Source organism: Hydra vulgaris, chromosome 14 (genome assembly GCF_038396675.1).
Source record: "Hydra vulgaris chromosome 14, alternate assembly HydraT2T_AEP".
Classification (NCBI taxonomy): Eukaryota; Metazoa; Cnidaria; class Hydrozoa; order Anthoathecata; family Hydridae; genus Hydra; species Hydra vulgaris.
Window position 1 is genome coordinate 42,695,035 of NC_088933.1, and position 22,914 is coordinate 42,717,948.

General features: G+C 27.2%; 1 protein-coding gene across 1 annotated transcript in view; it reads right to left on the bottom strand.

Annotated features, from left to right (window-relative positions):
• The window catches only part of LOC100210201 (SLIT-ROBO Rho GTPase-activating protein 3), a 65,698-nt gene that overhangs the window by 12,780 nt on the left and 30,004 nt on the right, over nt 1–22,914 (bottom strand). The window contains exons 6-14 of the mRNA XM_065817671.1: nt 17,804–17,932; nt 16,058–16,276; nt 15,580–15,681; nt 14,922–15,116; nt 14,691–14,769; nt 14,077–14,104; nt 13,536–13,663; nt 10,593–10,670; nt 7,406–7,540 (exon numbers count right to left, since the gene is read on the bottom strand). Of these exons, the coding sequence (XP_065673743.1) occupies nt 7,406–7,540; nt 10,593–10,670; nt 13,536–13,663; nt 14,077–14,104; nt 14,691–14,769; nt 14,922–15,116; nt 15,580–15,681; nt 16,058–16,276; nt 17,804–17,932 (1,093 nt within the window). The remainder of the gene's footprint in view (nt 1–7,405; nt 7,541–10,592; nt 10,671–13,535; nt 13,664–14,076; nt 14,105–14,690; nt 14,770–14,921; nt 15,117–15,579; nt 15,682–16,057; nt 16,277–17,803; nt 17,933–22,914) is intronic.

The following is a 22,914-nucleotide window of genomic DNA, read 5'->3' on the forward strand; positions in this document are numbered from 1 at the left end:
TTGGTTTTCGTCATATTGTGCTGCTGCGATTGCCAATTGAAACCATTACCTCCAAATCTATCAACAAAACAATTCTCCAGAAAACAGACACCTGCTTATTACTGCTAGAAACCATTGTAAAAAGGTTTTGTCTAACGCCAAAGCCCGCTATTCTCAGGTCATTAAACCTAGTATTCCATCACAAAAATTAGGCTCTTCTGACTTCTGGAGAATCTTTAAAGGACAAATTTGTAATTTTTTTCCTGTACGATTCAGACTTTGTCACCTCACTTAAAGACAAAGCTGGATTGTTAGATAAGAACTTTTCATCAATATCATCTCTTGATTTCACTAGTTGCGTTCTACCTGATATTGTCAACAAACCGGTTGATCTATTGCTTGACATTCGTATCACTCCAGCTTCTGTATCTAAAGCGATTTCCTGCTTGACTTTTCTACAGCTTGTGGCCCAGACAACATACCTGTTATTGTTATGCAGGAGTGTTCTCCGGAGATGTCGTCTATACTCTCAAAACTATTCAACAAGTGCTTATCAGAGTCTTGTTTTCCAGTCTGCTGGAAAGCGACATCTGTTATCCCTATTTTCAAAAATTCTCAAGAGCAATCTGTTTCGTCTAACTACCGTCCCATCTGTCTAATTCCTATCATAAGCAAGGTTTTTAAATCTTTAATTAACAAACACTTAATTTCTCATCTTGAATCTAATAACTTACTTTCTGACCATCAATATGGATTTCTATCTTCTCGTTCTACAGCTGATTTGCTAACAGTAATAACTGACAGGTTTTATCGTACATTAGATAAAGGTGGAGAGGTTAAGGCCATCGCTCTTGATATTTCAAAAGCTTTTGATAAAGTTTGGCATGCCGGTCTTCTCAATGAGCTTTTTTTCTATGGTGTATCTGGCAACATCTTTAAGATTATTGTATCCTTCCTCTCTAATTGTAGTACTAAAGTTGTCCTCAATAGACAGCACTCTTCTTTTTACTCTTTAACTTCAGGGGTTCCTCAAGGTTCTAATCTTGGCCCTATACTCTTTTTAATTTACATTAACAATCCAGATATTCTCACATCTAAGGTGGCATTGTTTGCTGATCATACTACCATTTATTCTTGTCATTATAAGAAGCCAACACTCTCTGATTGCTTGGAGGGGGCATTTGAGCTTAATAAGGATCTCACTTCTGCTACAGCTTAGGGCTCACAGTGGCTGGTGAACTTCAATACAGAAAGAACCCAATTTTTTTCAGTCAATCATTATCACAATAATTTAGATCTGCCTATATTTATGAACGGTAATGTACTCGATGAGTCATCTACCCTTCACCTTCTAGGATCAACTCTTACTTCCGATCTCTCTTGGAAACCGTATATCAAATCTGTTGCAAAATTAACATTTGCTAAGGTTGCATCTCTTCATTTAGCTCAATACTTTCTTACATCGGATTTTATATCTCTATAAATCTCAAATCCGCCCTTGTATGGAATACTGTTGCCATATCTGGGGCTGATCTTCTAATGATGCCTTTTCTCTTTTAGACAAGGTGCAAGAACGTATTGTAAACATAGTTGGACCTGCTCTTGCAGACAACCTCCAACCATTATCACATCGTCGTAATGTAGCTTCTCTTTCTCTTTTCTACAAATACTATAATGGGCACTACTCTAAAGAGCTAGCGTCTCTTGTGCTATCTATTAAAATTCATTTTCGTGTTACTCGCCATTTGAATAAGTCTCATCCTTTTTCTATGACTGTTCCTAAGTGCTCCATAAACTCTTATTCGTCTAGTTTTTTTCCTCAAACATCAGTTCTTTGGAATTCGCTTCCTTCATCTTGTTTTCCTGATTCATATAATTTGAAATCCTTCAAGTCGCCTGTCAATGATTACCTTGCTCTACAATCTTCATCTTTTCTCTTGCAGTAACTTCCAACTTTAATTAGTGGTTGCTTGCAGCCTTTTTGGGAAGCGAAGATGTTAAAAAAACCACAAAAAAAAAACAGGATGATGGCGATTATGTGACGACGTCCTTTCGGAAACCCATGTTCAAATTCTTACGTCACAAAAAACTTTCTTAAAAAATTCTTACAAAGAACATTGTTTCTTAAATTTAAATGGTTTTGTATAATATTATTTTTTATAATGGTTTTTAATATCAATATTCCCTTGAAATATCGTAAAAATAAATATATTTTTGACAAATATAAATTAATCCATAAAAAGAAGTTGTTTTTTTTTAAAAAGTATTTATTGCAATGAAATGAATTATTCTTAAATAAATTTAAAATTATCAGTTGCCTAATTACGCTTTTGATTTTATTTAAAATTGTTATTATTAAAATAATAAGAATTCTTTACCTTTCAAGCACTTATTTTTGTATTTTTTTTTTTTTTTGTATTAAAGTCAAAAAGAAATATTTTTAAGATTGAAACAAAGAAAAAAATAAAAATGTTGACCGTCCAAAATATTTTAATGCTTTAATATTTTATAGATTTGTCTGTAATTATGAGAGTTTAGCAGTGTTTAGACACAGACAGGTTTAAAATATTATTGGAGCAAAGAGCACTTTTGGAAAGGAAATAGATGAAAATTAAAGGTAAGTTATTGTGTTGTTGTTTCCAGACAAATTGACACTTTAAAAGTTGAATATAGTCACATAGTTTTAATAGTTTAGAAGTTAGGTAGGACACATTAGGATTAAAATTAATAATGCATATCTTATATATGAGCCAAAAATAGCATGGTATATGTTCAAGAGTGTTTCAAGATTAACTTAATGACAAATTTTGGCCAACATGCCATTGGATCTATTAGTTTCATTGTTAAGTCTTTACAGTGGGATAAAAAGGGAGGATGCAAATCAATTTTTAAACCAAGATATTTAATTGAGTTAACAGGTTCAATTTTCTTGCCACTTAACCTAAAGTTCAGGACTACAGAGTTTGTCAATGTGGAAAGGTAGAGAAACAATGTTAAGATGAATATATAGTTCTAAATTGGGAAGCATAGTTTTATTGAGATCAATAACATCATAGTATTTGCAATTAACAGGACTAGGAAGTTTATTTAGATCTTTAAAGATATTTTTATGATTACTTGGAGTCACAAAAGTGTTTAATGAACTAGTGGATATATTCTTGCAGAGTGTAAATCAATATGGTTACAACTCACATGGACCCATGAGGTACAAAGATTGGATGGCTTTTTGATTATCAGTTATATTTTTATGACAAGTGTTGCAGAGAGATTTAAATGCCATAATCTTTAGAAAAAAAATATATATGTACATATAATATATAAAGTATTTATATATGTACATGCAGTATTAAATAGTTAAAGTGACCAAAGTGTGAAATAAAGATAAAATAAATGCAAAGTAAAAGACTACATTTTATAATTTAAAACTTGGTTAATCGTGGTGGTCTGTAATCAAAAATAAATTGTATAACAATATAAAGAAATAAGAATAACGATAGAAAAAAATGATAAACACTAAAGGTAACTAAAAGCTAACAGTTATAAAATGAAACACTCAAATAAACTAAACTTTGACAAACTAATATTAAAAGTAACTATGACATCACCTTTATATAATTAACAGATTGTGCAATATCAAAAAAGTGAAAACAAAAATTTCCTTATAACTTAAAAAAAATTTGAATTAAAAGTTTATTCAAATTCCCACTAAACATGTTATAACACTGCATCAAAATTATTTACAAAGGTACGTTTAACATTTTTGTCATAAAACAAGTGAAAGCGCAATGGTACATAATTTTTAATAATTGTTACTTGGAAACTTTAATCTTTGTTTGTCACACAAAAAAATACTGGTAAAGCAATTAATTTGTGTTTTTTTGTTGTTTTTTTTTGCAATAAGTCACATTTTTTGTTTGTTAATAAAATTTTAAAAGTAAAAAATCATTATTATTTGCAAAAAAGGGATTTTAAGAAGTGATGGAAAAAAAATTAACCTATTTAATTCACTCATACAAATGTTGGTAAAAAAAAAATTTAACTTGCTAAATGATATTAAAAAATGCTATATTAAATTTAATTACTTAATATTAAAAAATTGAAACAAATAGACTTTCCACATTTACAAAATAACACTTGTAGATTTGTTCTTCCTAATTAGTAATTTAAACTTGTTTTGCGGTAATTTATTTTATTGCAATAGTTTAAAAAAATTTATGTCCGTAAATAAATAAATAAAAAAGATAATTTTATGATATCAAAATCACAACGAGCTTATATGCTAAGTCATTTATCTACATACATACATACATACATACATACACACACACACATATATAAATATATATATATATATATACACATATATATATATATATATATATATATATATATATATATATATATATATATATATATACACACACATATACAAAGATAGGGAAGATTTCCAATGTATTGATGTGTGAGGAAAGAAAAGAAATGGTTAAAAATCTTTTGAGCATGAAGGAACAGATACATTAAATAGATGCAACTTTGCTGAATGAAGTCAAATGAGAATGAGTTTTGGTTGATGAAAATAGAGATAATAGTGTGTTTGAGCAGCGGCCATAATTGTATTTTAGAAGTACATTTGTACATTTGTAGAAACGAGTAAAATTAATGATAATAGGATAGTGGCTCAAGCTTGGCAGATAGAATAGGTCTAACTACATTTACAATGAGTTTTTGAATATTGTCTAGAAAAAGAAAGAGCATCATTAAAATTCCCAGCCCAAAGATGACAAATATGTTTCTATAAAGGGTCGAATAAAAGATTGGTAGAGGTAGAGAATAGAATCTGGAGTAAGAAAATGATGAGCGCAAAAATAGAAGCATTCTTACTGTAAAAGCTCTAAGCTGTTACAGATTCAAGCCACCTATTCTAAACAATCAAAAGACTTTTTGTCAAGATGTAACAAATTAAGTAAGATTGTAAAGAAAGATCATTTAGTAGATAAGAAACAATGCAGGACCAATCTAGAACTTTGTGGTACCCCATAAGTTACTGGAAATGGAAAAGAGTGTTAGCATTTGAGGATGACTTTACTACTGCGATTAGTAAGAAATGATTTAATAATCTCAAAAAAATTCCCAGACATACCATATAAAGCAACCTTATGGAGAAGATCAGTATTTCAAGCATTATCAAAGGCTTTTAATTTGCCAAGACCAACAGCCCTCACCTTGCCTCTCTATAAAATGCATGCAGCGCTAGAAATAATGGTCAATCAACAACCAATGATTGTCAACTTTTGAAAAAAAATGATACTGTGAACACCAAAAATTAATTATGGCTGATCAAATTCGATCATCAGCATTTGCAAGTCAAACTTTATAAGTAAAAAAAAATTCTTACATTTAAAAAAAGAATCTTAAAGTTATTAAATTATCTTAAAAATTTAAAAATGATTGAAAATTGAACGATTTTTAAATTAAACATAGTTTTAAGACCATAACAATCTTTACCTCACAATAAAAACCCTAATATTAAAAAAACCCCAAAAAATATATTAAATAAGCAAAAAGCAGAATAAAAAAAACTGAACGTTTTTGATTAGTGGAATAAATATAGCGTTAATTTTGTAACCATCTTCAGTTTAAATGTTAATAACTGCAAATTTAAAATTGAAAATGTAAAATATTGAAATTGTAAATGAACTTTTTTTGAATAAAGCAAATTCTTTTAAATATGAATATATAACTAGAAATGTTATTATTTCTTTGAATTTATGAAAAAAATAAATAAAACAAGTTTATGATTCAGACAAACAATCTATTTGATGTCACCTAAACTGTAGGCTATTTGGTTAAATTAAAAATTTAGGGAAAATTTGATCATCCAAAAAATTATTTGATCATCTACTTTTCGATTTTCATCATTTCCGCCAATCAGTCTTGATAGACAACCTTCAAATAATCATTCTAAACGCCGACGCATGACAGAACCTCTCCGTTACAACAGTTAGCAAGTCAGACTTAGAACAATAATAAAATTGTATTGCTAGAGAGTAGGTTATTAGACTGAAGATGAGATGTTAGAAACTTGTTGATTAATGACCTTGCCAATAAAAATAAATAAATGTATAAATTTTTATTATTTATATTTGTAACTTATACTATATATATATATAGATTTAAGACTAAATTAAGATTTTAATATAAAGATTTATTACTTATCCTTGTTATATTAAAATATATAGATTTATTACTTATACTTGTTACGTATGGACAGTACTCTTATTACCCTGTAAATTTAGGGGTTGCTCAAAGTTTTATCTATTGCCCTAATCTTTCATTAATTTACAACAATTTCCCAGAAATTCTCACATCTAAGGTGGCATTGTTTGCTAATGATACTACTATTTATTCTTGTCTTGATAAGAAGCCAACACTTTCTGTTTGCTTGGAGGGGGCATTTGAGTTTGAAAAGAATCTCACTTCTGCTACAGTATGGGGCGCTCATTGGCTGGTGAATTTTAAGTCAGATGAAACACAATTTTATTCAGCTAATCAGTATTGCAATAATCTAGATCTTCGTATATTCATGATCGGCAAGTACTCGATGAGTCATCTACCCTTCATCTTCTATTAACTTTTACTGATCTTTCCAGGATATATCAAATCTATTGCAAAATTAGCATCTGCTAATTTAAAACACTTTGACTTCTTGAGATTGGATATACAATTTCTAGTATTCATAAAAAAAGATTTCTTAAATTGATTTTGATTCACTAAACTCTTAAAATAAAATTTATACTCACTATACAATGTATGTTACAAAATGTTACAAAGTATGTTACAAAGAACACAAAGTATGTTACATTTAGAAATGGGAAGCTTATATTTGTCCTAAAGCTTGTATTTGACTGTACACTTGGAATTAAGACTATGGCAATGCAAGTTTGGATTTCAGCTAACAAGAAACAATTTATTATGAACTAATACAAAAACCTTAAAAAAGTTATTTAATCACCATTGTGTTTATCTAAGTGTATTATATATATTTTAAATTGTTTTCTATGTTTTGTTTGTTATGAAGGCAACAAACTTTGTTTACTGCTGCATTGGAAAAAGACAATAACTTATACCAGCTCTGCATATATATCTATATTAATACAATAAACACATAACATTATTATTAATTAAAGTGTAAGTTTTTAATAACACAATCAATAAAGTATAGCTAAAATATGTACTAAAAAATTAACTTTACTATTAACAAGTGTAAGTAAATGAAAAATAAAAAAGTATAAAGAATAAATGAAAATGAATATTTGCATCAAATTTTTTTCTTTACGTAAGGATAATATTTTTTCAATATTTTATTTAATAAGGAAATCTTAAAAACATTTTTATATTTTTAACAATTAAGAACATAACAACTCACTACTAGCACGTAAATATTCTTGATTTAAAATTATGGGAAACAATGGCTCACACATCTCACGAAAGTACAACCGAAATACTCCTGCAACTGCATTAATATCTTTCCAATGATTAAGACCTGACAATGGATTGCGACCTATAGAAAATATAAATCAACTTCAATAATATAATAAAATGAAAGCAAGAAAATAACTTGAATATTTTGAAACTAAATTTTTTTAAAAACATTTTTTTAAATTTAAAAGATTTTTGACTAACTAACAAACAACTATAGCAGAAAAACAAAAATTATAAATAGTAAAAGAGAAACAATTATGTATATATATATATATATATATATATATATATATATATATATATATATATATATATATATATAAAATGTATATATATATATATAAACACACACATATACAATTTTTTTTTTAAAACATCTTCACTTCCAACAAGGCTGCAAGCAACCACTATTAGAGTTGGAAGTTACTGGAAGAGAAAAGATGAAATTTATTAAGCAAGATATCGATTAATAGATGACTTGAAAGATTGCAAATTATATAAACCAAGAAAATAAGATAAAGGGACCGAATTCCTGAACAGATGTTTGAGGAAAAAAAGTTGATTAAAAAATAATTTGTGGAGCACTTTAAAACAGTCACAGTAAAAAGATGAGAATTAATTGAATGAGGAATACCACGAGAATGAATTTTAGTAGAGACGCTAGCACTTTAGAGCAGCGCCCACTATAATATTTATAGAAAAAGGCCATCATGAAGAAAATCAGGGAAAGAGTCCATTCAGCTTTAAGGTAGTTGTAAGTGGTACTATGATAGGGGGATTTTGATGATGAAAAAGTACGGAATAATAGTTTTTGAGAGATTAAACCGTGATCAGAAGCACCTAAGGGTGAATGTGGATAAACTGAGCACTAACTATGATCAAAAACAAGCCATTCTGTGTGATGAGCATTAAAGTCACCAACAACAACATTGACTGAAGAATAAAGAGAAAGGGCTTGGTCAATTTGATCAGTAATAACATCAAAAAGACTGCAGTCTTGAGATTAAGCAGAGTGATGTAGAACAAAGAGAAAGGCAATAGAGTGGAGTGCTAAACGAAAGCACATAAAAGAATTGTCTCAGAATCTAGTTTTCCGACAAATTGATGAGTTTTAATGGATGACAAATTGAAAATGACATTTTGGTGACAAATTGGTGAGTTTTAATGGATGTAAATCCCCCTCCAATAGTCACAAGCATGTGACTATTGGAGTCTTTATGAATTAAAATAAGATAACCATCAACAATAAGATCACAAAATGAGACACTAAGACACAAAATGAACTCAAATTAGTCTCACAAGGAGCAAGTAGGTCTGGTGAACATTGAAAGAGATATGACTCAACAGAAGAAAAGTTACTTCAAAGACCACGAATAATAGTGAATCATAGATTTAGAGAACTTGGTGATGAGGATGGTTTTTTGTATTTTATAGTTTTTAAATTGGTTAAAGAACATGACTCAAAGCTCAGATAGTACTCAGTACACTATAGCCCAATAGCCCAAGCAGTTGCCATAACAAAGAGCTCCAAATGTGGCCTTGATAATGTACACTAAAAGCTTAAACATATATATTTTACAGCTGTTAACGGAATCAATCTCTTTAAGAGCTACCTCAGAGTTCAGGAATACTGAATACCAGCCAGCCTCAGAACCATAAAACTTAGTTTTAGAGCTGTGCCCTCTTGAGAAGATAATAAAATAAGTTGCCTAGTTATAAAAACAGAGGCACAAGCAAAACCCATACAATGAGTCAAGAAGATCCAGCATTCAACATCCTAAACTGGAAAAAATAATTTAGTATTATAATTATTTAAAATGTCTGACAAGCTGTCTAACTGAGCAAAACTAATAATTGTATATGAATCTGTATTCCTCAGATGGCAGTCATATAATATAGAAGTACAGTGGCACTTATATTCATTCTTATTGCTTTTCAGAAATATATCAAGGATTATCTTTAATCGTAATGTTCTAGAAAGTACTTCCACTATTAAAAGAAACAAGACAATCTGGATGAAGAATCTTGTATGATTTTTTGAGTCACATAAGAAAGAAGAACTGTTTCTCTAGAAGATTAATCACTGAAAGATATAACTGGAAGGTATAACAGTTATTCACGATAAATACGATTTATGGAATAGTATAAAGATAATTGTAGCAGACACTACGAATGTAGACACTGGAAGTAGGAAAGGAATTGTCAGTCAGTTACAAATATCTTTAACAAAAAAAAAAAAAAAATGGAAACACTGGAAATTCACAGAACAAATCAGTGTGCAGAACAAGCAATCAAGAGGAGTCTTCTAGATCTTTTTGACATCTGTAAAAAGAAAAAGAACCTTCAGCTTAGACTTGTTTTGTCTAAGAAAACATAAGAATTGTATATTATGTTTTAATTAAGCTGAATAATACAACAACACTTTTTCGATAAATACATTTCGATATAACTTTATATTTATTTGTAATTTAGACTGTAATGATAAATGCTTAAATTTTAGTAGTTGCTTATTTACAACTTTAAGCTTCAACTTAAACATTTAGTAACATTTTCACTATAGAGGTTGCTATAGTCAGAATGTATAGAAACAAGATGGTATTGTTTATATACAACATAGATTGTTTATATACAACCTAATCAAATAGATTTTTTTAAACTCAAATTTTTTACTTGAAAATAAATTAATTCAAAAAAGTGTTCATCTATAATCACATAAATAGTAAATATTAGCTATATATTCTTATCAAAAAACATTTATTGATCATTTATGATCATACAAAATCATTACATGCTTTTTTTTTTTTTTTTTTTTTTTTTGTTATTCACCTCCTCAAGGCCGATAAAGCCACTACAGATGAGGAGGCTACTTAATAGTGGTTATAACCCTTTTTCAACTCTATAACTCCGAAACACGAACCTTGACAAACAAGGCCGCTGCGCGGAGAAACAAGTTAAGCACGGTACTACCAGGGACGTGGTGGGGATCGAACTCGGATGTCTAGAGAGTTAACAGGCAAAAACTCAAAACAAGAAAATTTTAGGTAAAAAATTAAGAAATCTTTCACGTGAAGCAAATTCAATTTTATATAGATACCATAGAACTATTAATAACACTGAAAATATTTGTGAACCTTCTTCAAATGCAACTTTCATTTCATTTATCTCCTGCGATGCTCCAGGTACCCGAAAAATACCTTGATGTTTTAATCCTAAATTAAAATGAAGATATGCAATAACAACAAAAATAAAATATATTAAATAATTATAAAAAACGATTTACTATTTTTAATTTATTCATCATAATTAAAAAATAACTGAAAATAATATTCATAAATGTTAATATTATTGAACCAAATAAACATAGCATCTCAATGCTCATGTAGTGATGTCATTAATAAGTAATAAGCTTGAGAAAAAGTAAAAAAATAAAACAATATAATATAAAAATATAATATATAATATAAAAAATATAAATATAAATATATAAAGTATAAATATATAAAATATAAAAAATAACAATATAAAAAAACAAAATACTATTAATAAAATAAAAAGTAAAAAAAATAAGTAAAAAAACAAAACAATATAATATATAATATTAAAATAAAATATAATAAAAAACTAAAATCAATAAATTTTGAAAATACAAAATCAATCAAAAACATAATTTATAACTTTAAACGTTATAAAAAATATTCCTAATTTCTTTATATGAAATCAAATCTATTTGTGTTATTTCACCTTGGATCAAAATATTTATTTAACCTTTTTTATAATTATATAAATAATAATTTGATTTATTTATAATTATATTACAGATATTACTAAATGGCATGTGAGGTGTATCCATAAAGTATGTACGCAGTAAAACCACTGATTTATAATTCCCTTCCCTCTTGTTCTGTATGCTTTTACCAAACTACCCCCTCTGTACACACACACTTTATTTATTACATAATCAACCCCCTTATCAACACATAATTTTTTCAAACCATGAAAAATAAAATTTAAGTTTTTTTTTTCTTTAAATTTCTTCGCTTCCAACAAGGCTGCAAGCAACCACTATTAGAGTTGGAAGTTACTGGAAGAGACGAAGTTTATAGAGCAAGATAACAATTGACAGATGACTTGAAAGATTGCAAATTATATGAATCAGGAAAGCTAGATGAAGGAAGCAAATCCAAAAGGACTAATGTTTAAGGAAGAAAAACTAGACTAGTAAGAGTTTTTGGAGACTTAGGAACAGTCACAGAAAAAGGATGAAACTTAATTTAACATACCTGATATGATACATAATAATGATTTTTAAACTTGTGAAGTTCCATGTTTGTTTTTTCGTTTTTAAAAAATCAAGTTTTAGGAGAAACAGAAAACCAGAGTCAAACTGTGTATGTACTCGCTTTCTTTAACACCCCCTTCCTTATACACTGAGTAACCACCTTCCCTTATACCTGCATTCATACTATATGGAAAACCCCTTGCATTAATTGTTATCATTAACCCTTTGAGGACAGAAGGACATATTTTTCCCATCATTTTATTATGCATGCCGCCTACCATTTGGTCAATATGTTTTCCAATTCAATTACTTTACGTTAATACTAATTTATTTTTTAAAATAATAATGTTATTTAACCATTCTCTGAGTTTTAGAATAAGTAAAGCAGCATGCAACTAAGCTTAAAAACAAATAAAAACTCTTATGGTCCTCAAAGAGTTAAATGGTTATCTATTTAAACTAGGTAACTTTATTTATTAATAATTTTTTATTTATGTAACCTAGGTAACATCATTTATTGATAATTTTTATCTTTACTTCACTACTTAAAGAGTACTTTTAATCTAATAATATTTTCTCCTTTTATTTAAAAAATACATCAAAGTAGATGTTTACAGCTTATTTTTAAAAATTTTAAATTTTTCTTTATTAAATTTAGTATGATACTTTAAAAAAGCATACAATTATGTGAAAAACCTTTTTTAAAAACTACATATATTTTTTATTATTTGTATATTTTATTTATGTATATACTTTGTCTATATTTAATTATATAAATTTATAGTTATAATTCAAGAAATCATATAAAAAACGATCGGGTTTATATTTTTAGATTAAATATAACTAACAAATATAAACTTAAATAACTTTTTGAATAATGTTGTTTAAAACTAAAAAAAAGGAAAATCTCAAATTTTTATTTAATTATACATAACTTTATTTTTATATATAAGTAATTTAGATTACAGAAGAAAACATTTGCTTATTTGTTTTATTTTCTAAGATTGAACTTTATTTCTTGATAACATTTTAATATTGTACTCAATAGTGTTACAAGACTTAACGAAAAATTGCAAAATTTGAGTTGCCAATTTATGTTACTTGCAGGGGAAATCCCAAGTAATTTTTGATTTAAAAATATTAAAGAATTATAGATTTTAACTGTAGTTAAAATCTATAATTCTTTAATATTTTATTAAAGAATTAGCATAATTTATCTTTAGTTTTTGGCAAAACTAAAGATAAATTATGCTAAAAACAGCAAATTTCTTCAAAGTTTTAAATTTTTAAAACAAAGTTCTAAAATAGCAGTTTTTTTCAAAGTTATATTTCATTATTAAGTTACTTTTTTTAAAACAATATTTAAAAATTATTATTTTGCAATTATTTTCAAAGCTATGATAAAACTTTGTATATAATTTGACAAGATTAAAAAGTTTAGCTATAGATAGGGATTTGTGTTAACATTAAATTGGGAATTTCAATTTAATATTAACACAAATCTCTTATGAGCATTTGGGAATACCAGGTATAATAAGACCTCACAGGGCTGGCTAACACCCTGTACTAATACTTTTACTTGAAAATTTCTTTAAGTACTTTTGACTTTTAAACTTTAAACAAATTAATGACAAAAAAATGACTTTGTTAATGACATCATTAAAGATGTTTCAAAAGTCATTAGGACATAAATTTTCATTGATTTCTTGCAACCATAAAATAAATGATTTTTCTTTATTTCCAATCAATTTTTTTTATAAACATAAGTTTATAAAAAATAAAATAAGAAACTGACCGTATTTAGCAATGTACTTTGTACAACTCTCAACAATATCTGGAATTTCACATTTCATTTCTTCCAGCTGTTGTTTAAGACTTGTTCCAAACAACTTTACAGCTCTTTTTCCGGTAGATATTGAGTTGCTAAAAAAGATTAAATATTATTTTCTGTCCATCATTATAAAAAATTTATTTGTAAATTTTGTAATGAATGCAAATGAATCATTAATATTAATCTTTCAATAAGGTTAACTCTCTATTTTAATATCCATACTCTACTCTCCCATTACAAATATATACTGCAAAAGTGGGGTAAATGGCTTATAAAAAGCTATGTATTAAAATAAAAAGTTAAATATTATTTAAAATATATAAAATAATTAAATTTTTTTATTTAAGTCATAACCTAGATTCTTATTATAAAATCTCTCTTATTGTAAATTATAAATATTGTGTGCATAAGATATTAATTTATTGATAATTATATTTTTGTACAGTCAATTTTTATTTATCACGTTTTATTTGACAGATTTTTATATAGTTATATAACTACTTACTTTCTGGAGGCATCCGATGTTATTTCACCTTAAAAGTAATTTTAAATCATTTATCATGTGAAATTAAAAAAAATAATAAAAAAACCAAAATAAAAATAATAATAGTAACCAGGGTTGAGGTCAAATATGTATTTGCATTTGTATTTGGTAAAATCAGGCAAATCTGGCATATTTGTATTCGTAATGTATTTGATTTAAAACTTAAATATTTGTACTTGTATCTGATTGAAATGTATTTGCAATTCTAGGCTACCCAGTGTTTTTTTGGGAAAAAATTAAAAAAAATTTTTTTTTTTTTTCATTTTTAACACATTTTATATTTAACACTAAAATAAATTATCAACTTGTTTTTAAGGTATGTTTGTTAGAATACTTGTTTTAGTTCTTCTATTTAGTAGACCATTTTATCAGTCTTGTGAATGAAATGAGAATGAAAATAATAAAGAATGAAAACTTTATTATTTTTTCAACCTAAAGCACAAATATTTGTATTTGTATTTAGAAAATGGTGATTTAATATATTTGTATTTGAATTTGTATTAGGAAATCTAGAATTAACATATTTGTATTCGATCAAATGCATTTGAACCCAACCCTGATAGTAACAATAATACCTAATGCTTTTGTAAGAATATTATACTTTGTTTGTACACTAAGTTGGACACACTCGCTCATTATGAGTTCTTTAAATTTCTAAAACATTTAAAATATTTTATTTTAATTCTTCAATTTCAAAAAGGACATTAAAAAAAAAAAAAAGGTATAATCATTAATCTTTAACAAGATAACCCTTTTTTTATGACAAATTTTTTAGCATGCAACTAAAGTTAAAAAAATTTTTTTACAGCTAATAAGCCATTTTCCCACTCTTCTTTATCTACTTTTAATTGACTAGGAGGCCCAGAAACTAAGGTACTGTTAGGTGAAGAACTTCCATTTCCTGTTGACATATCCATGTGATAAAAACCATTCATGTCAGAATCATACTTCTTATATGTTGATTCAAGACCTTTTTTACGTTTTTCGATTGAAGATTGTAACTAAATTTAAATGTAATACATAAGAATTTAACAATGAAATTACTACACTACTAGCCCAATTAAACTAATAACTCCACAGTTTAAATTTTTTTACAGTATTTACCATTTATTATAACAATAAGTTTTAAACACTTAATATTATAATTAATACTTACACATTTATATTAAAATATGAAAAAATTAATTAAAATATATTAAAATAATATACTGCATAACTATTTTATATTTACAAAAGTTAAAATTTTTTTGGAGAAATTTAGGAGAGAAATTTTCTAGAACAATGTAACTTATTTACTTCATTATTATCTATAATTATTATATTAGACAAAATTGGTGACAGCATAATATATAATAATATATAATATATAATACATAATAATAGTAATAATAACAATAATAATAATAATAATAATAGTAATAAAGTAATTAATAATATAGTGATGAGATATGACAAAAAACGAACATCAGCTATTTCCACTTCAAGCTGTTTAAGTTCATCAAACAGTTTTCTATGTTGTTGTGTGAGTTCTGCCTCAATCGCTTGCTCAGCTGTAATTGTCAAAACCTAAAAAAACAAACAAATGTTTTATTTAAATTTTAAATAAAATAACTCATACATGAAAATGTTATCACAATTTCATTATAGTATTTAATTAAAAAAAAAAGATTTGTTGCAAAAACAATTGTATTTTTTGACGAGCATTTTTTTAAAGCCCTTGCCAAATTTTTGCAACAAATTTGACAAAGGTTTAAAAGGCTTTAATGGCTATGGCAAAAAAGCAAACCAAGTAGAGAAGAGTGCAATACTCAAGAAAAATTAACTTGCTGTACCAAACTATGTTTAGTATGTTGTTTTTTATTTTATTGGTAAAAACTTTGTTACAGGTAAGTCAAAATTTAGAGCAGTTACCGAGAAAAAGTTAAGCCTATAAAAAACTTACATTATCTTCAGCATGTGGGATAAAACTAAATTTCATCCCTGCTTTAAATATGTCATTATCTTCAAGAAACATTTTGTTGTCGCTTTTTATATCCATGACAGACACAGTGTGAGCTAATGAATTAGCAGATTGTATTTGAGCACTTGCCATACGAATCTCTGCTCCAATATATGCTTGCAATGTTGAAGAAAATGAGTCATGAAAGTTATGGTCGAACTTCTATAAAAGGAACTTTTGTAAATAAGAAAAAACTTTTTTTTAAAAGTTTTTAGAGAAAAAAAACTTTTTATAAGAAATATAAATAATTAAAAAATAAACATATAATTAAAATAAAATTAAAAATAATTTAAAAAATACAAATCGCTCATTATACAACAATAAATATTTCTTTCTTTTTAACTTCTAAAAAAATTGTCATAAAACCAGAAAATGACACATTTTTTAAAATTTAAACAGTAGACAAAAACAGTAAATGAGCGTAATATAATTCTAGCAAAAATGTAAACTCTAATAAAAAATTAATTATAAACCTCGTGAATGCAATGTATCACTCATACTCAAGATAAGACCTCTAAAACCAGGGATGCAAGGCAAGACCTTACTTAATACAAAATAGCATAAGTATATTTAGATATACTTTAAAAATAAATTTATTCTAAAGCATCCTAAAACATAATGGAACTGATTATCTAGATACACCGAATGTTGTTTCTTTTTTACTTTCTTTTTGTTGTCGCTAAACCAGTTTATTAATGATAGGACTATACCGTCTTCACTAGCACTGTTATGGTTATTCTGATATAAGTATTGTTTTGAATTTGATGCTTTTCAGTCATTTCATTCAGTACATTCTTCAGTATTCTTGCTCATGTTTAACATTCTTAGAGCCCCCTGCATACTTAACAGTAATTTTTTATTTGGTGAGTCATTTTTTACTCATTATGTTTTAGGCCTGCTTGTTTTCCTGACCTATCTGATATTATTAACCTTTTTTTTTTTAAAAAAAAAAAGAATTTTCACCATTGATTAGGTGAAATTCAAAACATCTAAAGCTACTTTTATTACAATATTTTAACTTTTAGCTTTAAGTTTCTAACTTTTTTCAAGAAAACTTTTATAAGTTTTCAAATATAATTAAATACTTTTGAATTAAAAGTTTTTTATAATTTATATCCTATAACTTTATTAACTTTTTTTATTTTCAATATAAACTTTTATAACTATAAAAATTATTTTTAATAATTTTTATAGTTATAAAATAACAACTTTTATATATATATATATATATATATATATATATATATATATATATATATATATATATATATATATATATATATATATATATATATATATATATATATATATATATATATATATATATATTATTAGAAAATCACTTAACAAAAATTTTTTTTCATTTTACAATTTATTTAAAAAAAAAAATTCTTGTTAAGTGATTTTCTACTAATATATAAATGCTCTGTTCTTTTAAGAACATTGAGCACTCTATTTTGTAGAATACATTTTAAAGTTGTTTAAATATATAATATATATTTAATATAAAATTCATGTAGTGTCATCATATAAAAATTTATTATAATTTTACAAGTTTGAGCTAAACATTTGGGAAAAAAATCAAAAAAATGATTTAAAAAAAAAAAAAAAAATGCTGACAACAATTAAGCATTGGATATATTATTCATAAAAAATTACTAAAATAAAATTAAATATTTGAACTCTTACATTTATAATCTCTGAAACATCACAGTCAAAATACTTGGAAAGTACTGCAGACAATGACTCTACATTCTGAATATATTGATTGCGAGTACGAATGGCATTTTTCTGAGAATCATAATACCTGGCTTGTTTCTATACAAAAAAAAAAAAAAAAATTACAAAAATCAATTTAAACATCAAATTTTAAACATAATATATTTAGAGTTAAAAACTTTAGTATCTGCACTCTCCACTGTCAAAACAGTAAGATAGGGCAGCAATGCATATAATAAATCTATTTAAAAAAAGTTCCGAGCTTGTGTGCTAATAGCTAAGTAAAAGTTCTGAGCTTGTGTATTATATTATGAATATTATATTTTATTTATTTTTCGCTTTTTTATTTTTGTTTTATCAACTGAATTACTAATTAGATATAAGTGCAGTGAGTTTACATATATATGGAATAATATAACTGCTTTAGACAAAGTGAAGTGTGTATACATCAATTGTGAGCTTGGTTTAAAAGTACAAAATACAAGTATAAAGACATATTTTTATTCTGTCTTTAGTTTTTTTTTAATTTTAACTTTAACTTACAGGCATATTCTAATTTTAATAATCTGTAATATCTGAAAAATCTGATTAATCTGCATAACATTTCCAAAATAACCTACCATAAAGTTTTAAATAGTCAAATATAACTTTAGCTCTGTTTGTTATGATATTGATACTTACCTGTACACCAGAGTTAGTTTAAACCTGCACACCAGAGTTAGTTTAAACCTGCACACCAGAGTTAGTTTAAACCTGCACACCAGAGTTAATAACAAAACTAATATTAGCAGCCTTTAAAATAATGAGCAGAGAAAAAAAATCATTTTTCTTCTTTAAAGTTGTTAACATTAAAGTTTGATGTTATTATTTAACAATTTTTTGAAATTGTTGTATGTAACAAAGATAATTTTTTCTTTCAACTGTACTTTGTTTAAAATAATTCATTTATTTTGTTAAAAATTATTCATTTATTGCATTGACATTAAGTCAATGTACAGTGGGCCAGGTGGTGGACAAAATCTAAAAAAAAAATATTACATTCAAAACCACATGATAACCCATATTTGTAATACTCTCATTTACTATTTTAAAAATTGTTTTGAGTATAGTATCTCTTAAAACCATAAAAATCAGTTGTGGTTTTTTTGTAAAATATAAAAAAATAAAATTTTTAAAAGCGTGTAACTTTTTTTTTTATGCATAGCTATAGTAAACAGTAACTTTTAAAATTTTATAAGCTTACAGAATTAGTTTATATATTTAAACTACTTAACAGTAAAGCTTTAGGAAAAAAATATAAAGTAAAGATCAGCATTTATAACAGTAGGTATATGATCATTTATCACCACTTATAATACATTTTAACTCAGCATTTATAATATACTTTAACTAAAATAAACCTCAATTTTTTTCAGCTATCGTTATCGCAATAATCTAGATCTTCCTATATTTATGAACAATAATGTATTCAATGAGTCATCTACCCTTCATCTTCTAGGATTAGTACTTACTTCCGATCTTCATTGGAAACAATATATCAAATGGAATGAAAAATTAGCATCTGCTAAGGTTGCATCTCTTTATCATGCTCGCCACTTTCTTACTCTAGATTTTATACTTTATCTCTAAAAATCTCAAATTTATCCTTGTATGGAATACTGTTGCCATATCTGGGACAGAACTTCCAATGATGCTCTTTCACTTTTAGACAAGGTGCAAAAATGCATTGTAAACATAGTTGAACATGCTCTTGCAGCCAACCTCCAACCATTATCACTTCGTCTTAATCATGCTTCTCTTTCTCTTTTCTATAAATACTATAATGGGCACTGCTCTAAAGAGCTAGCGTCTCTTGTGCCATTTGTTAAAATTCATTCTCTTGTTACTCATCATTTAATTAAATCTCATCATTTTATTGTTACTGAATGCTCTAAAAATTCTTATTTGTCTAGTCTTTTTTCTCGATCATCAATTCTTTGGAATTCGCTTTCTTCATCTTGTTTACCTGATTCATATCGTTTGCAATACTTTAAGTCATCTGTCAATCGTTATTATACTCTATAAACTTTACTTTTTCTCTTCCAGTAACTTATAACTCTAATAGTGGTTGCTTGCAGCCTTGTTAGAAGCGAAGATGTTGAAAAAAAAAACTGGCTTTAAAATAACAAGGTAAACCTTTTAAAATTTAATACTTTTATTTTGTATAAAAAGTGTCACATAATTTAGGGAACCTACGAGAACCTATATTAAATACTAGAACTAGTAAATCTAATATGTATACAACCTATTTGAACTATATACATTGCCCCTGACTTTCCCATTTGGGTTTCTATAACATTTTAAAATAATGACTTGTAACTTATGTTATTTGCTTAAAATCAACTTTAATTTCTCATAAACAAAATTAAAAAAATGTTATTTTGTTTGTTATTTAATTCAATACAAACTGTACTGTTTACCTAACAATTTTTTCGTTTTTTTGTTTAGTAATAATATAAAAATTAGTGACATTTACAGATATTTATGATAAAACAAACTAGTTTCTAATAATATACTATTCTTTTCATTGAAATTAACTCTTCTAGCTTCTGCAGAGATTAAACTAGAGGATTTTTAGTGAAAAACTTTATAAAGTATAATGTAAAAAGTTGATAGCTACAAACAATGATAATACTCATTTTGAGAGAAGTAATGAAAATTGGCTAGCTTAAGATTTTTAATACACCTACGGCAGGCCTTATTTTAAAGCATAAACTGGCGCACCATTTACATATGCCAATTTACGTAAGTGGTAAGCAATTTCACGTAAGCCATTTATCATTTTTTAATGTTTAAACAAGCGGTAGGATAAAAGGAATAATTAACGTTATAAAAACCACTTATGAAGTTTGAATGATGATTACGTAAAAAAGTTTGCATGACAATTACATTTTATATTTTTGCTATTTACAGGGTGCGGGTAGTAAGTGACCGGGGCCCCGGCTATAAACAGAGGTTTTTGCAAACCCGGCCCCGGCTAAACAACACAATTTGCAGGGGTTACTAGCCGGGGCTGGATTTTTGTTGTTGTTGTTGTTGTTGCTGGTTTTTTTTATTTTGTTCAAGTTAAAATTTGTTATGAAAGTTTAAGAAAATATAAGAAAAAGTCACAAAAATAATATATACAAATATAATATAATTCATAAATATTTACAATGACAAATAAAAAAGAACAAAGTAGATCAGATGGATAAATGGTGTCTTTAAAAGATAGGAAAAGAAGCAATGATCTTAGAGAGAGTATGAGAATAGTAATTATATTTATAGTGTGTATCAGAGATGATAATGATGCCAATGATTAAGATGCCAATGATGCCAATGCCAATGATGATGATGATGATCATTGTCATCATCATCATCATAATTATCTTAATCATCATCATCAACTGTATGCTTGATGATAATGATGATGATAATGATGATGATATTATGATGATGATGATGATGATGATGATGATGATGATGATGATGATGATGATGATGATGATGATGATGATGATGATGATGATGATGATGATGATAATGATGATGATGGTGATGATTATGATGAAGAGTATGATGATGATGACAATTTAGAAATGATGATGTAGAGATGATGATGATGATGGTGATGATGATGACGATGAGATGATATATATACCTTTATATAAAATATATCATGAATTTTAAATAACAATAATGTATTTATAAGGAATATCAATAGTAATGCAGCCCCAGTCACAAACCCGGCCCCGGCTATGCTTTATCAAACCCAGCCCCGGCTATGCTTTATCAAACCCAGCCCCGGCCCTGGTCAAACATCAACCCCGGTCACTTACTAGGTGCGGGAAAAGTTCTGAAACTTTTTTTGCTTTAAAATTTTTATTGAGCAAAACAATGTTTTATTAATATTTTTACATTGTTGAATTTGTTATTCAATTCTCTCTTGAATGATGTATTAAACATTCTTAAATGTTTTATTTTCAGATGTCTATCAAACGTGAAAACATTTGTACACCTATAATTTCCTAGCATCAGCAAAATAAACTTCAAATCAAAATTGTGCGTTTACTCAATGTCAGTAAATCTGTGGTGTCTAAAGCAATTAAACATTTCAAGGAGTTGGGCCACACTAAGGACAGTCCTCGTAGTGGAAGACCACGCACTGCCAACACTCCTGCGAACCGCAAACTGATCCGAGACCGAATTCGATGAAATTTCCGCCGTTCAATGAGACATATGGCCAGAGAAATCAGCATTGATGAGCACAGTGTCCGTCATATTGTCAAAAAAGAACTTAAACTTAAGTCTTTGAAGCTTCAAAAAACCCAGCATCTAGATGACAAGAAATGCGAAATAAGAAAACAAAGATGTCAAAGGTTGTTACGGGAGCATGGTGCTCAATTTCAACAAAAAGTTCTTTTTTCAGACAAAAAATTCTTCAGCGTTGAGCAAGCCAACAAAGTTCAAAATGATCGCGTACTTGCTTCAGGGTCTTCTGAGGCTAACAAAGTATCATTTTTGGGCAAAACAGAGCTTATTTTTGACAAAAATGGAATCAAAATCAACGCCAACAACTATGTCACAGACATTCTTCAAGCCGTAGTGTTGCCTTGGACCCAACAAACCTATCCGAACCAAAATTGGATCTTTCAACAAGATTCTGCGCCAGCACATCAAGCAAGAATGATGCAAGAATTTTGTAAAAACAATTTTCCAGCATTTTGGTCGCCTCAGCAACAGCTGCCGTATTCTGCCGTAACTTGAACCCACTCGACTACGCCATCTGGGGATTCTAGAGGCAAAGGTTTGCTCTAAACCACACAAGTCAGTGGAGTCGTTGAAGCGCGATTTGGTGAAAGTGTGGAGCAAGTTTGACAAAAATATGGTGCGCTCCGCAATTGATCAGTTCCTACAGTGTTTCAGAGCTTGAATCAGAGCAAATAGAGGAATTTTTGAAAATGAACTTTTGTAATTAAAATTGTATATATTTTTTGATGTTCTTAGGTCATTATATTTTTTCGACTAATAAAACTGTAATACAATCCTTTATTAAAAGTTTT